At 36.2% G+C, this 15,183-nt stretch overlaps 1 protein-coding gene across 1 annotated transcript in view; it reads left to right on the forward strand.

Moving 5' to 3' along the window:
* The first annotated feature begins 509 nt into the window (after positions 1-509).
* The window catches only part of LOC115434345 (SEC23-interacting protein-like), a 30,144-nt gene continuing 15,470 nt past the window's right edge, over positions 510-15,183 (forward strand). Inside the window, 11 exon segments of the mRNA XM_030156251.1 lie at positions 510-647; positions 3,155-3,493; positions 3,496-3,647; positions 4,670-4,886; positions 5,012-5,208; positions 9,116-9,205; positions 9,298-9,418; positions 10,232-10,321; positions 12,019-12,160; positions 13,133-13,341; positions 13,437-13,534. Coding sequence (XP_030012111.1) covers positions 515-647; positions 3,155-3,493; positions 3,496-3,647; positions 4,670-4,886; positions 5,012-5,208; positions 9,116-9,205; positions 9,298-9,418; positions 10,232-10,321; positions 12,019-12,160; positions 13,133-13,341; positions 13,437-13,534 — 1,788 coding nt within the window. The 5' untranslated portion in view covers positions 510-514.

Below are 15,183 nucleotides of genomic sequence, written 5' to 3' on the forward strand. Positions count from 1 at the left end.
TGGAAAAAAAAGAGCCAAATTTAATTTTTTTTAGTAAACAGCATCTCGTTAATTCGGAAAAACAGAGCCGAATTTTTTTTTTTTTTTTTTTTCAGAACGCAGTATCTCGTCAATTCAGAAAAATAGAGCCAATTTTTTAAACTTATTTTTTTCTCATAATTAAGAGATAATTATCTCGTTAATTCGGGAAAATAGAGCCCAATTTTATTTTTTGTGTGAAGTTGTATAAAATTTTTACTAAAATTGATTCAGAGCCAAATTTCAGGTGCAGTTACTCAATCTCAGCACTAGATGGCAGTAATCAAAACCTGTTCACAGTAATAGATGAACAGCCAGCCAGTGAGCGGCTGGTTTGTACAGATCTATAACCATACGTCCGGCTCTTCAACACTCTATCTGGTTGATTGATGTTTTATAGATCAGTGAACCTATTGCAGGGGAACACGACGCTGTTTCAGAGCTGAAGCTGTGCTGCCTGCTGCTCCGGTAGTGGGTACGTGTAATTTCAGGGAAAATGGCAGATAGAAAAAATAATAATGTTCCTAATACTAGTTCAAATTTGCTATTCAGCGCCGCTCCGGAGTTTAACTTCAGTCTGCCGTTCATGCCAGTGAGTCAGGCCACCGGGCCGGCTCTGCTGTCAGGAGGTAAGAGTGAGAAGCGGACGGAGGAAACGTCCAAACCTTAGCACTGACATTAGCATGCTAATGCTAACCGGTGGTTCCTGATGTCCTGTCAGCTGTTATTTAGCATTGAGTAACAGTTAAAACAACAAAGTTAACAGTGTGTCTGAGCTGTCCGAGGGTTTTAATCCTTTAATTAGTCTTTATTCTCTCTGTGTATTCAATTAACCCGATGTATTTAAGGATATAAAGCTGCGTAACAGTGGGGAAGTAGTGTTCAGATCCGTTACTTAAGAGTATTAACAGTGTGAAAATACTCCAGTACATGTAAAAAGGCTGCATTCATTTAAAGCCCTACTTTGGGAATTGTGAAAAATGTATTTAAAAAAAAAAAAAAAAAAAAAAAAACAAGAAGAAAAAAGAAAACGAAAGTACTTGTCATTATGGAGTATTGTGGTCCCTGTCAGTCTTTTACTTTTATATCTGAAGTTTTTAAATGCTTTTCTTGTTGCATCATGTGTGCATTACATTTTCCTGATGTATATGTTTGAGCTTGAGCTCATTTGAACAGTTTCATGAAGTGTTTGAACTAAAATCACACTGCTGCATCAGATGTAATAAGATCATCATGTGATTGTTGCTTTACTGTAGGAACCATGTTTGTCTAAAAGGTCATGTTTTCGTGAAAAAAAAAGCTTGTTTTCAGGTTTGTGACAACTGATTTTCAAATGAATATGAGAGGAGTTTAAGAGAAGGAGGAGACTTTTAAACATTATCTATAAAAGCTTACTTTAAACATTATCACCACATTTCAAGATACATTGTTTTTGCTGGAGAGTAAAGGCAGACTGGAACATCGTAGAATATTGTGAAATTGTTCAATAGTTCTTGTCAGTTTTTTGTTTTTTTTTAATTAATATTGCACATTTTCTCAACTCATTACATGTAAACTAAGATAAGTAGAGTTTTTTAATTTTTGTATTTTGATAATTATGGCCTGCAGCTCAAAAAATATAAAAAGTGTATCTCAAAATATTAGAATTTTTCATTTCAGTTCATTCATTTTCAAACTGCTTAACCCTCAGGAGGCTCATAGGGTTGCACACTCTGGATGTCTCACCAGTTCAGAGATTTTTTTCAATTGAAGTTTGAGTAAAATCACTACTTATGCCACAGAATTACTATGCTTGTCTCAGTCTGGTTCAGTTCACGCTACCACAATTATAGAAGACATGGCTGAATAGACTGTTGTTGTGCAAAAGACGCTCATTGACATCCAGCACAAGGAGGATAAGTGGCAGAGAACCACTGCTGAAAGGACTGGTCGTGTTATATTTAAGAATATTCAGGGAAAGTTGACTGAAGGGAGACATGTGGTAGGAAAGGGGGGACAAGCTACAGGGAGGACCACAGCCTGGAGGAGACAGTCAAGAAAAGCTGATTCAAGAACTTGGTGGAACTTCACAAAGAGTGGATTGAGGCTGAAGTCAGAGCATCCAGGGACACCATGTACAGACGAGTCTACATGGACTACAAGAGTCCAGACAGTCCTGAACCAGAGACAACATCAGAAGAGGCTTACCTGGACCAGGGCTCAATGAGCCAAAATCCTCTTTTCAGATCAAAGTAAATTTTATGTTTCATTTGGAAATGAAGGTCCCAGAATCTGGAGGACGAGGAGGGACTCACAGAATCCAAATCCAGTTTAAGTCTGCACTGTCAGGGATGATTTGGGGTGTGCTGTCTTCTGTTGGTGTTGATCTACTGGGTTTTATTATGTCCAAGGTCAATGCCATCGTCTAACAGGAGGTTTTATAGACTTCATGTCTCCGTCTGCTGACGAGCTTTATGGAGATGCTTGTTTTCTTTTCCAAGATGTCTTCACCTGCACAGTGTCAACACTACTCAGAACTGGTTTTCTGTCTGTGATACAACTATACTGTAGTACTTGACCTGAACCTTAGAGAGAATGTATTTGGTATTATTTGTACAGATGAACTGAAGGCCCTTAACTGGACTTCCATAAGACCTCAGCAGATTCACAGACCTCCACCTTCACATCACAATGAGGCAGTGATTTGTGCAAAAGGAGCTCTATCAAGTGTTGAGTGCAGAAATGAACATACTCTCCAGGAGTTTGACATTTCTGCTTTATAAATCCTTTTTTGATTGATTGTTAATATTCTAATATTTGAGATACTTAAGTTTGGGTTTTCATGAGGTGAAAGCTGGAATCAAAATGAAAGCCATGAGTTTGATGAATTAAAAAATGTCTTTTTCACTATATTCTATTTTTTTTTAGATGCATCTGTTTCACATTAAAAACTGACAGGAACCATTTTACTGCACAGTTAATATTTTTGAATTCTTTCTGTTTTATTTAAGGATGTGAATGAATGCTTTGAGGTACGATAGTCTTTTATATAGAATACTTCATCCACAGATAGTGTGGTTTGTAAATAATCCACAGTTGTAAATAAGTCAGTTCACTTGTCATATGTTAAACATTTTTCTATTTTCTCATCCATTAGAAGATTCTAATGATGTTGGAGAAGAAGACAGTTTCCTCGGCCAGACCTCAGGGAATGGACCGGCTGCTTCTACCTTTAACTACTTCTCGAGTCCGGTGACCAGCAGTGACCCGTTCGCATCCATCGGTCAGTCTCCATGTCCGCCACCGGCGCTGTCGGCAGCACCGCCATCGATGGGCCCGGTTTCTGTTCCCAGCAGCGTCAGCATGGCTCCGCCCCCCAGCGCACACATGCAGGCTCCAGCCTTTGGAGGGGCAGTTTACCAGAGCCCTATGGGACGCCAAACTCCTCCCCCCAACACGATGACTCCGCCTCCTCCTCAGATGCAGCCGCAGAGTCATAACCGTATCGACACACCGCCACCAGCAGCAGAGCCAGTCCGTACATACCGGCTCCGGAAGTCCTGCCGCCGAACCATACACCTCCACAGATTCCGTACTCGTACAGCTCGCCACCGCAGGCGTTCCCGATGTCAGGACCAGCATTCACAAAGGTACCAGGTCATTTTTCCTGCCTCACATCAGTGTTATAAAGGTTTTAAGATTCATGGTTTGACAACAATCTAATCTACTCCTATTAGATACAATAAAAGTTAATGAAATGACTGTTAAGAAAATACCTTTTACTCCTGCTTTTTTCTAATCTGGCTGCAGGATTTGGTGAAAAAGTTATATTGTGATTGTTGTGATTGCGATTTGAGTAATTGTATAATTTTCATCTTTGCAGGCCAACATTGCAGTAATGGGTTAGACATCTCAACAGAATTTGTCAGCAATTTAAATCGGGGTGTCAAACTCCATTTAGTTTAGGGGTTAAGTAGAGTCCAATTTGGTCTCCAGGGGGTCAGACCAGTAAAATAATAACACAATAACCTAAAAATAATGAGAACATCAAATTTTTCTCTTTGTTTTAGTGCAAAAAAAATAAAAAAAATAATGAAAATGTGTACATTTATACACTATCCTTTCAAAAAAATGCAATTAACTTGGAAAAACTTGAAATTTTTTAGGAAAATAAGTGCAATTTTAACAATATTATATTTCAACTTATCATTTACACATGTGCATTACAACTTACAGATCACAGTGAATCTCTGGTGATATAAAACATTTAGTAACAGGCAGAATTTTGTAAAAATTTTGGAGTTTCAAGTTTGGAACTAAAATGCCCTTGACACTTTTGGCTGTTAATATCTTCAGTGTAACTTCTGCACTTTTTTCAATTTGTAAATGTATTCCATGGCCAAATTGGAACCTTGCCACCCTGATTTAGATTTTTTAATGACCTTGAGACTGATTAGTTAATTTAAAGAAAAGTAACACAGTGATGAGTTGCACTTTTATAAACATTACAAACAGTCAGAGCTGATGTATTTAACTTAATATTATGTGCAAAGAGCATAATGTACAACCATTTGTGTGTTTTTTTTCTATGGCAAAAAGATTATCAAAAACTACATTTCTGACATAAAACCATTTGTAGTCAAGTGTATGTTTTGTTCTCCTCCATCTCCAGCCTCCTCCTACACAGATGCAGACGCCTCCTCCTCCTCCTCCTTCATCTTCAACCGCCGGCGCCATCGTCCCCGCCGGTCCCATGATGCCCTTCAACTACAACATCTACGAAGCTGTTCAGCCTCACTGGTTTTACTGCAAACAGGTGGAGTCCAAGAGTGTCTGGCTTCCGTTCAGCATTATCGACTCCCTTCAGCTCGAGGAGACGTATAACTCAGGTATTTGGCTCCGAACATGAATAATTCATATGAAAAAATACTCAGGATTTTAACCTGAAGTCCATGATGTGACCTGTGGGGCAGAGGTGAAGTTTGTTACTGATCGACCGTTTTTGTTTTTCCAGTTCAACCCGACCCAGAGAATGTGATCGTGCGAACAGACGGTGGCCGTTACGACGTGCAGCTCTACGACGACCGCCAGAGGACTGCGGTGTTCTGGGAGGAGGAGCCAACCGAAGTCCGCCGCTGCACGTGGTTCTACAAAGGGGACAACGACAGTCGCTTTATTCCGTACTCTGAGGAATTCAGTGACAAGCTGGAGGTTTGTGTCCCTAGATTTAACCAGAAACACATCGAGTAGAATAGAATAGAGTAGAATAGAATAGAATAGCGTTTATTGTCATTGTGTTCAATGAAATTAGGAATACTACTCCAGTCAATGCAAATAATGTTAATAAAAACATTATACATACATCAGAAATTAAGAAAAGAGCAAATACAAAGTTACAAAAAACTATAAAGTTAAGAAAATATTAAACAAAATTTAACGAAAGTAAAATAAGAATAGAACTAAAAGTAGGATAAAATAAATATAGACATAAAATATGAATAGACACAATAATTACAATATTGACAGTGTGTATATTTATATAAGTCTAAAAAAAATTGTGCATTTGTATTTGAATAAATATTGCTTTGTTATTGTAAGAATAGAGGATTATTTCATGACTTATTGCACATAATTCACATTTTACATGCGTAACGTTTTACTGTAAGTCACAGGTTGAGCTTTAACCTACAGTTGATGATCAATAACTGTATTTACTCATTTAATTCATATGGATCCCTATTACTTGATAATTCAACAGCATAAAATGCATTTTATGGCAAATAAATCAATATTGCTATAAAAACCCAAGGCAGACAAAGTAAAAAAATACAATAAATCTTAAACACTACAGCAAATAACAGTGAAACTAATAATTGTCACTGAAGGAGCATTAATGTAGTTTGTGAATTAAAAATGATCAATAGTTTACTGATAACCATGCAGTTATTACACATACACATATTAAAATGTGTCAGTAGTTATTTACACAATTCACTAGTTGGATGGAAAATTATTAAGTGTCCTTGGTTCATTTATTTTATACCGTACATGCATTAAGATGTGTTGATATTTATGTTTAAAAGGTGAGTGAATAAATTAAAACACTAGATTTTATTGCATTTCTATATATGTATTCAGGAAAAGGTGATTATTATCAGTAATCAAGGTGAAACTGGTTTTTGAGGTCAGTTTTGAGTGGAGCTGCGCTGTTTTGTTTTTTTTTTTTACCTCTTAGTCTCTTCTTTGAAACATATTTATTCAGTAATTTAACTACAGTGGAACACACGTTCTTTGTGAAATAAACTTCTCATTTTACACAAATCCTCCAAAAAACCAGAGTATGATAGAAGTGATGAATGCATCAAACTAAGGCTTCATTGACTGAAACATCTCAGTCACATCCACACTTTGTTCTAGTGTTTGTGCCTGATTAAATGTCTAAACCATATCACATGAATGTCTGCTTTTAGTCAGTTAATTACAGTGTTGACGTGTGTTTTTATTATAAATACATGTTTGTGTGTGTCTTATGACTGGATGATTCATACTTGATTAACAGACGGATGATTATAGGATGCTCTGTGGTTAAGTACCACTTAAACGATGGTTCTATTTTTACTGACAAGTGTGCACTTCTTCATTTATCAAAGCCCCAGTCTCCTTCACATTCACTTGTAAATCATGTAGTGTCTGTTTGTTTTGTTTTTTTTGAAATAGTTAAAATGCTACAGTAATGAGTCTTAAACACAGAAGTATGTAGTATTTTCAGATTAAAATGTCTAAAAATTACCTATATTATATGTTTTTTTATTCATTATGTCAATCGTGTCACCTGCTCATTGGATCAAATCCTCCATATTTAATCAAAAACTAATGATAACATTATTTGTAGCTTTCACCTGAATTAGAAAATGCAATGCAAATGCAGAAGTCTTATTCCACCTTTATCTTTTTTGTTTTTTCAAAAGGATTCAAAGGAGTTTTATGTCATACCATCACAAAGAAGAGAACGAAACTGGTGTATGACGACCCGTGTTTGCCATATCAATAAATAAATAACTAATAAATAAATGAATACATTAAAATCAACTAAAACTAAGGTTAATTTAAAATAAGTAAAATATACATCTAAAATTAAACTTTAAAATACCTACATAAAATAATAACACATATTTACAACCTAACCTAGCCTATACACAGTAGACACTGAAGTACAGTGCAACAGCAGAGTGAAGTGTAAAATGCACAGAGGCAGTGCAATAAGGTGCAGTTAGGTGCTGGTGTATCCGTCCCCCTGGGTGAGAGGCTACAGAGCAGTGCCTGAGTTCAACAGCCTCACCGCTGTTGGAAAGAAGCTGTTTTTTAGTCTGGTGGTCCTGCACTGGATACTCCGCAGCCTTCTTCCTGATGGAAGAGGGACAAAAAGTGCGTTTGCAGGGTGGGTGGGATCTTTCATGATGCAGTTGGCCCTCTTTCTGCACCTGGATGTAAATGTCCGTGGTGGTGGGGAGGCTGCACCCGATGACCCTCTGTGCAGCCTTCACCACCCACCATCAGGGTTGAGATGATCATTTACATTTATTTCTCATCCTCTTTTCTTCAGATGCAACAAGAAAATACAGGAAGTATGTGCACAGCCTTGAAAGACACACAAAAAAACAAACTAAATGTGTTCTAAAGGTTAAAGTCAGTATTTATTATGACCTCTGATCCCATGATAAGAATCAGCACAAACAATTAAAAACTTCTGACATGTGTTGAATGAAACCTGGTATAAAACATCATAAAATTTATGAAATAAATCTCATAGTTTCTGAACAAAAGGGTTAAAGACATGTAAAGGTCAAAGGGAGGTCATATAAATATGAACACTTTGGTTTATAGAAGCTGTTTTTACCCTAAAACTGTAGTTTTTCCTGCAGGTCATACTTCATATATATCAGATTGGATCTAAATACACAGACTGAGAAATATACATGTGTAGACATTAGAATTTTACTAAACACAACATAATAGTGCATGACTTTATTTCACATGATGTCCTGAATAAATGTGATGTGAATGAAGCTGTAAGTTATATTAGTGTAAAATACCCTCAGTGATCAGTTAAAGCAGGAGTGTCAAACTCATTTTAGTTTAGGAGCCACATACAGCCCAATATAATCTCAAGTAAAATACTAGCATAACAAGTGGTTCTAGTCTCAATAAACCCCGCCCCTCGCATGTATTGTAGCTTATTTTGGCATCGATCCAGCTGATGTCATCATGTCTATGTGTGTGCTGATGTCAGCATATCAATTACCTCTATATATGTGCCAAGTTTGAAGTAAATTGAAACAAAACTGATGTTTTTATAGACATTTGAAATCCCATTATAAGTAAATGGGAGAAAAAAAGATTTTAAAATATTTCCTAAAAAATTGAAACTTTAACTTACTTTTCCCAAAATGTAATGAGATCTATTCTGGGTCATTGGCAATCTATAAACCAAATTTGGTATGAATTTAACCAATAGTTCTGCTGTTAGAGTGTTAAACATAGAAACCAAACCAAAAACAATACCCCTCCTTGCCACCCCTTCGGGGGGCAGGGTAATAACGTATAATGATGACAACTTCAAGTATTTCTTTTTGTTTGTAGTACAAAAAGGAAAAATTACAGCATGAAAATGTTTACATTTACAAATTGTCCTTTAACCTCCTAAGACCCAGGACATGTCAGCAAAGTACAAGCTTTGTTTTTTTTTTTTTTTTTTCAGATGCAGTTTTTTTTTTACATTTTTATGGAATGTCCTTTGTGGTGGACAGTTTTCTTTTCTCTTTTTTTTTGTATAAAGTTGTGACATTCTTGTCCACAAATGTGGACAGTTGGTCTTAGGAGGTTAATAATATTATGCCTCAGCTTGTTATTCACGTGTGCATTACAACTTACAGATCACATAAACTTCCTGTAACAGTTACAATAAAGTTCTATTCTGTTCTGTTCTATTCTATTTATTGTGGTTTTTAATAGCATTAATGTAAGATCACACACACTCTCTGTTTAGATGTACGAGTGAACAGGTGTTCTGTGCCTTTAAGATGTACATGTAAATCTGTCTCTGTGTGTTGAACTCCAGGCAGAATATAAGCGAGCTGTGTCCACAAACCAGTGGCATCGCAGACTGGAGTTCCCATCAGGAGAAACCATCGTCATGCACAACCCAAAGGTAAAGTCGTCTCTGTCTGTTTCGTTCTGAAGCGTCGTTGTCTCCTGAGGATGAACCCGTCTGATCCTGAATCTGTCCTGTTCCGTCTGTAGGTGATCGTCCAGTTCCAGCCCTCGTCCATCCCAGATGAGTGGGGCACCACTCAGGACGGACAGACCAGGCCCCGGGTCGTCAAAAGAGGGATTGATGATGACCACGATGAAGTGCCCGATGGTAGACGATGTTTTTAACCCTGATTCTAAAGCAGTAAAAGGCTCAGAGTCTGAGATTTACACAGATTTTATTACAACTGAAGAAGGTTTTTGGTACAAGCATAAACAAGGTCTATTGGTCACAACATAAGGCAAGGTTCTTTCTTTTTTTTTTCTCTTTTCTTTCTTTTTTTTATTCTTTCTTTTACTTTATAATTTCCTTTGTTTTCTTTCTGTCATTCTTTTTTCTTCTTTTTTTCATAAAGTTTTGTAAAGTTATTTCATTCAATTTGGCAGCCCTTTATAGATTACTTTAATATTAAATAAGTAGGCAGACCTCCCCCCTATTTTTTTGTATGCGTGTGTACATGTGAGTGCAGGTGTAGTGTTCTTGTTCTGACATCACACTTTTTTTTTATATGTCATTGCTCTAATTTCAGTAAAAAGAGTTTAAAAAATCTTTATATAATCCACCAAAGTTGTGACACCACTAGGAGTTATTTGCATGAATTATCAGGGCTTCATGTACTTCCACAGCTTAATAAAAGCCCTGAGGTTTTAGTGGTTTTATTTTTGTGGTTTTGGTTAAACTTTCTTTAACTTCAGGCGGTTTATCACGTCCATCTCAGGTCAGCCACTGGACTTGACCTGCGTGAATGTAAATAAAACTGTAGAAACGGGGGTGGTGTAAAACTTTTGTCAGATTACTTTTAGAAAAATAAGTTTCACTCATTTATCACATGATCTGAATGCAGAGCAGCTTCATTCCATTTTATAACAGAGTTCCATCTGTCTGTGTGTCAGTGGATTCTAATGTTCATTTCACTGTTTCCAGGTGAACTCCCTAAGGTGGATCATCTGGTGTTCATGGTTCATGGAATCGGTCCCGTCTGTGACCTGAGGTTCAGGAGTATGGTCGAGTGTGGTGAGTGTCCTCCAGTCAGTCCAGTTACAGGTGGATCGTCCATAAAAGGATACTGAAATATTTTAATTTAGACAGTTGAATTCTTATGTTCAGTCACATATTAGTCAGTATTAGTTTGGATTCCTTTGTGTCACTAGATTTCTTTGTGTCACTGGTTAGTGGTAAAGTTCTTAGGATAGATCACATCTTGGTCAACATACTAAACTGACAGATTTATGATCACAGGACTTAAGTTTTACCTTAGACACACTTTTAAATACACATGACCACATACGATCATAAATAACAGGAGATAAGAGGTAAACACATTGTCATTATGGGGTTTTACCAAGAGTTGAGGTATCACATCTGCTTGACTTTAGAGTCAGATGACACCAGTCCATTTTCTGTGACCCAGCTCACCTTGCACTAGGGGTCAGCCCATAGTTTGAAGATCAGTTTACAAGGATTATAAAAGTGATGTGCATTGGAATGTCGGGATCCATTTCCCTGCTTGGGGTGTGGATCCTCAGCTGAGTTATACTTTGTTTGTGATCAGATCAAGTCAATAATAAATTTATAAAAATGAGACCAAAAAAAATCTGGACTTATTCTTTGAGTTTCCGACAAAAGAACACACTAACAATACAAAGCTTAAAATAATCCAAATCAGAATAGCCTTTATTGTCATGGTGTGTTCATTGTTACTCTAGTCAGTGCAACAATATTATTAAAGACCAATAAGTCAGAAAATAAGAATTGAGCGAATATAAAATGACAAAAAACTGAAAAGTAAAATAAAAAAATCGAATATAAAATTTTACAAAAAGTTAAGTAAGAATAGATCTGAAACTACATAAACTAGGAATAGACACAATATTAGCAATGTCAAGTGTGTATATCTGCGAAGGTCTAAAAAAAATAGCTTATGAGTATAAAAAATGTTGAACAATATGGTTCTAGGCACAATAAACCCTGCCTCTCCCACATATTTCATATTATTTTGGCATCGATCCAGCTGATGTCATCATGTCTATGCGTGTGCTGATGTCAGCATATCAATTGCTTCTATATGTATATATGTGCCAAGTTTGAAGTAAATTGAAACAAAATGGATGTTTTTACAGATGTGAAATTTCTCCCATTGTAAGTAAATGGAGAAAAAAAGATGTTAAAAATTCATTAAAAATGTGAACTTTGACCTACTTTTCCCAAAATGAAATGAAATCTATTTTGGGTCACTGGCAATCTATAAACCACATTTGGTATGAATTCAACCAATAGTTCTGCTGCTAGAATGTTAACAATCAAACAAAGAAACAAACAAACCAAACCAAAAACAATCCACTTTGCCTCCCCTTCGAGGGGCGGGGCAATAAATATTACATTGTTGTTGTAAGAACAGAGGATTATTGCATGACTTAATGAACATAATTCACATTTTAATATATCACAGTTAAGTGTAAGTCACAGGTTGAACTTTATTTAATCTACGGTTCAGCTTTGACAGTCGATGTTCAATAACTGTATTAATTACTTATTTAATTCATATGATCTCTATTACATGATAATTCAACATCATAAAATGTATTTTGTGGCAAATAAACCAATAGTGTTATAAAAATCCAAAATCCATTATTGCAAGAACAGAGAATTTTGCATGAACTGCAGAAAGTAAAAAATAATGAAATAAACAGTGGAATCCCTTGTGCTTTCAGTGGATGACTTCCGTAATGTGTCGCTGAAGCTGCTACAGAGTCACTTTAAGAAACCGCTGGATGATCACGCCATCAGTCGGGTGGAGTTCCTGCCTGTTCAGTGGCACACGGCTCTTCATGGAGACGCCACCGGAGTCGACAGGTGAGAAGACGTTTGGACCAAGATGGAAAGTGAACTGTTGCTTAGTTACCCCAGTCTTGCAAAAAAATAGATTCAAAGTAGTACATGTACTGACATAGATAAACTTATGCTGCCTTCATGTGCAATGGGAATTATGGTAAATACTAGTTATGAAGTTGAAAATTGCACATGAACGCCCCCTCACGTCGTATTTTCCACAGGAGAACTGGAAAAAAATGTTGATCCATGAGATGAAAATAACCTTTGACCTTTTGAACATGGCGGCGAGCAACGAGGGATTCAAGGCGAATGAAATACAATGCTGTTATTAACGTTTTGCTGCTGTTAGCTGACGATTTGGCACATTTATAGTATAAGATGTCCTGTTCATGATGATTTGAGATGAAAACATCAATATTTCCGTAACGTTTAATGGGAGATTTTTCTTGTTATATGAGATGTGAAGAAAGTAGATAGTTAGGCCTAGTTGTTGTAGAAAATTGCTATTTACAGTCAGAGCATGAAAAATATTTGAGAAATGTAAAGGTAAAAAATTTAAAATCAGTCATGGATTTAAAAAAAATAATATAAAAAAAATCAATGTTGAGAGAAATTAAGTAAAAACCATCTTTGAGTCATTTTGGAGGCAAAGATAACAATTTACACCAACTAACCAATACAATGATATTTATCCCAATATAAAACTATATTAAAACATTAGTCATTATTGTTTTGTATCCCAGAACTACTTTTGTACATATAGTGTATAAAATGTAGTAAACTATTGTAAGATATTTGGTACAGCAGTGGCATAATGTTAATAAAATATTCAGTATCATCATTAATCACTTACTTTTGTGACAGCTAATCGACAACTTAAATTTCAGTTGCATCAGCCATAACAAGACATTTCATTAGACATGTTCAGTGACGTTTTCAGTTTTCAGACCAAAGCACATGTTATCAAATATTCTGATTAATTTTTCTTTTCAGGAGGATAAAGAAGATCACGTTGCCAAGCACTGGACGCCTACGTCACTTCACAAATGAGACTTTGTTAGACGTGCTTTTCTATAACAGCCCCACCTACTGCCAGACCATCATGGACACAGTCGCCATGGAGATTAACAGACTCTACGCTCTGTTCATGAAGCGGAACCCGGAGTACACGGGGGGGATGTCGGTGGCCGGACACAGTTTAGGTAGAACCACCTGTGCAGATTTAACGCAGACCAGTTGGCTTCTATTTTTCACTCATGTCACTGTTGTTTTTTTTTTCTTTTTTTCATATTTGCAGGTTCCTTGATTCTTTTCGATCTTTTGTCAAATCAGAAGAACGGTTCTCCGTCTCTGTCTCCGTCAGTGTTTCCCAACGCCGGTGGAGATGCCAAACAGGTCAGACACCAACAATTGGATAAAAGAGGAAAAGTTCATTTAAGAACAAACAACAAATGATGCAGACGGTTACACATCTAACAACTAAACACACTGACAGTACATTTAATTTGGATATTTTCATACAACAGCTCAGTGTTTGGAGTTGAGTTTTTTGGATAGTGACAAACACCACATCATGACACAAATCTTATACAGTGTTTTTACAGTTCCCATACACTTCATATGTGGTACAGTGTGTTATTGTTTAGAAATACCCCATATTACAAAAAAAACAAAACAAAAACAAAACCTAAAAAGACTAAACACAGACTAATATTTATACTGATCAGACATAATGTTACAGCCAAAGTAGTATTAATGTAGTTACTCTCATTCCAATGGGACGTGTCAGTTGGTGGATATATTAGACAGGATGTAACCCTCAAAGTTTTCATGTAAAGTGTTCAAGAGGAGGGATCTGAGACATTTGGACTGAATTCATTGGGTCAGGGCATCTGTAGATCCTGTTGTTCATTCCCAGTATAATCTGATTAATACAGACCAAAAGTATCTGAAGTACAACAGCCTATGAGAGCAGAGCATTATTCCCATCTGTCTAGTATTGTGTAGGTTCGCCTTTTTCCACAAAAACAGCTCTGACCCGAGGCCTGGACTCCACCAGACCACTGCAGGTGTGTGTGGTATCTGAACCAAGACGTTAGTAGCAGATCCCTGAAGTCCTGGAAGTAGAGAGGTGGGCTTCCATGGCAAGGTTATTATTGTTAACGAAAACTAACGAAATGACGAAACTAGAATTGTAAAAACATTTCCGTTAACTGAAATAAATAAAACTATAACTAAAAGAAAAAAAGGATAACTAACTGAAACTGAATTGTGTGTTTACAAAACTAACTAAAACGTATAAAAATTATGGATAAAATTCCCTCAGTTTTCATCTTTGTCAGTGTTGGAACGATACGAAATCGATTTATTTCCCTCAAGCAATTTTAGCTGCTGGCACCATATGATATTTAACAGTCCGTCACTTCTCATCACTTGTGGATTCCAGTCACCTTCTGGTCCCCACTCTACCTGGAAACATGCAGACTAAAGTTGGGAGAAAGCAGCAGAGTCCTGTCTTTATTTGAATACAACTGAGAAGAAGAAAAGATATAAAAAAAAACCTAAAACTAAGCTAAAACTAAGCATTTAGAAAATAACTAAAACTAATAAAACTACCAAACCTGCTCTAAAACTAGTTAAAACTAACTGAATTAGAGAAAAAAAGGTCAAAACTAAATAAAACTAAACTATAATGAAAAATCCACAAGTATTGTAACCTTGCTCCATGGATCAGATTTATCTGTAAACACCTCCCACAGATGATCAGTTGTCAACAAAATAAACAAAAAATGACCATGAAACATGAAAAAGGAATTAAAAGAAAGTAAAAGCCAACAAAATGAACTCGATAGACAACACAATAACTACAAAAATTTACCAAAATATACAATAAATTAAAAGAAAAAATAAGATAAAAGAACATGATAGTCAACAAAATGAAGTACATCGTCAACACAAGGAACCAAATGAACAAAAAAAATGTAGTCGTGAATAAAATGAACTAAAGTTGGCTAAAAACAAAATAATCTGCATCCATGGATCAG

The sequence above is a fragment of the Sphaeramia orbicularis genome, chromosome 15 (assembly GCF_902148855.1).
Source record: "Sphaeramia orbicularis chromosome 15, fSphaOr1.1, whole genome shotgun sequence".
NCBI classification, from domain to species: domain Eukaryota; kingdom Metazoa; phylum Chordata; class Actinopteri; order Kurtiformes; family Apogonidae; genus Sphaeramia; species Sphaeramia orbicularis.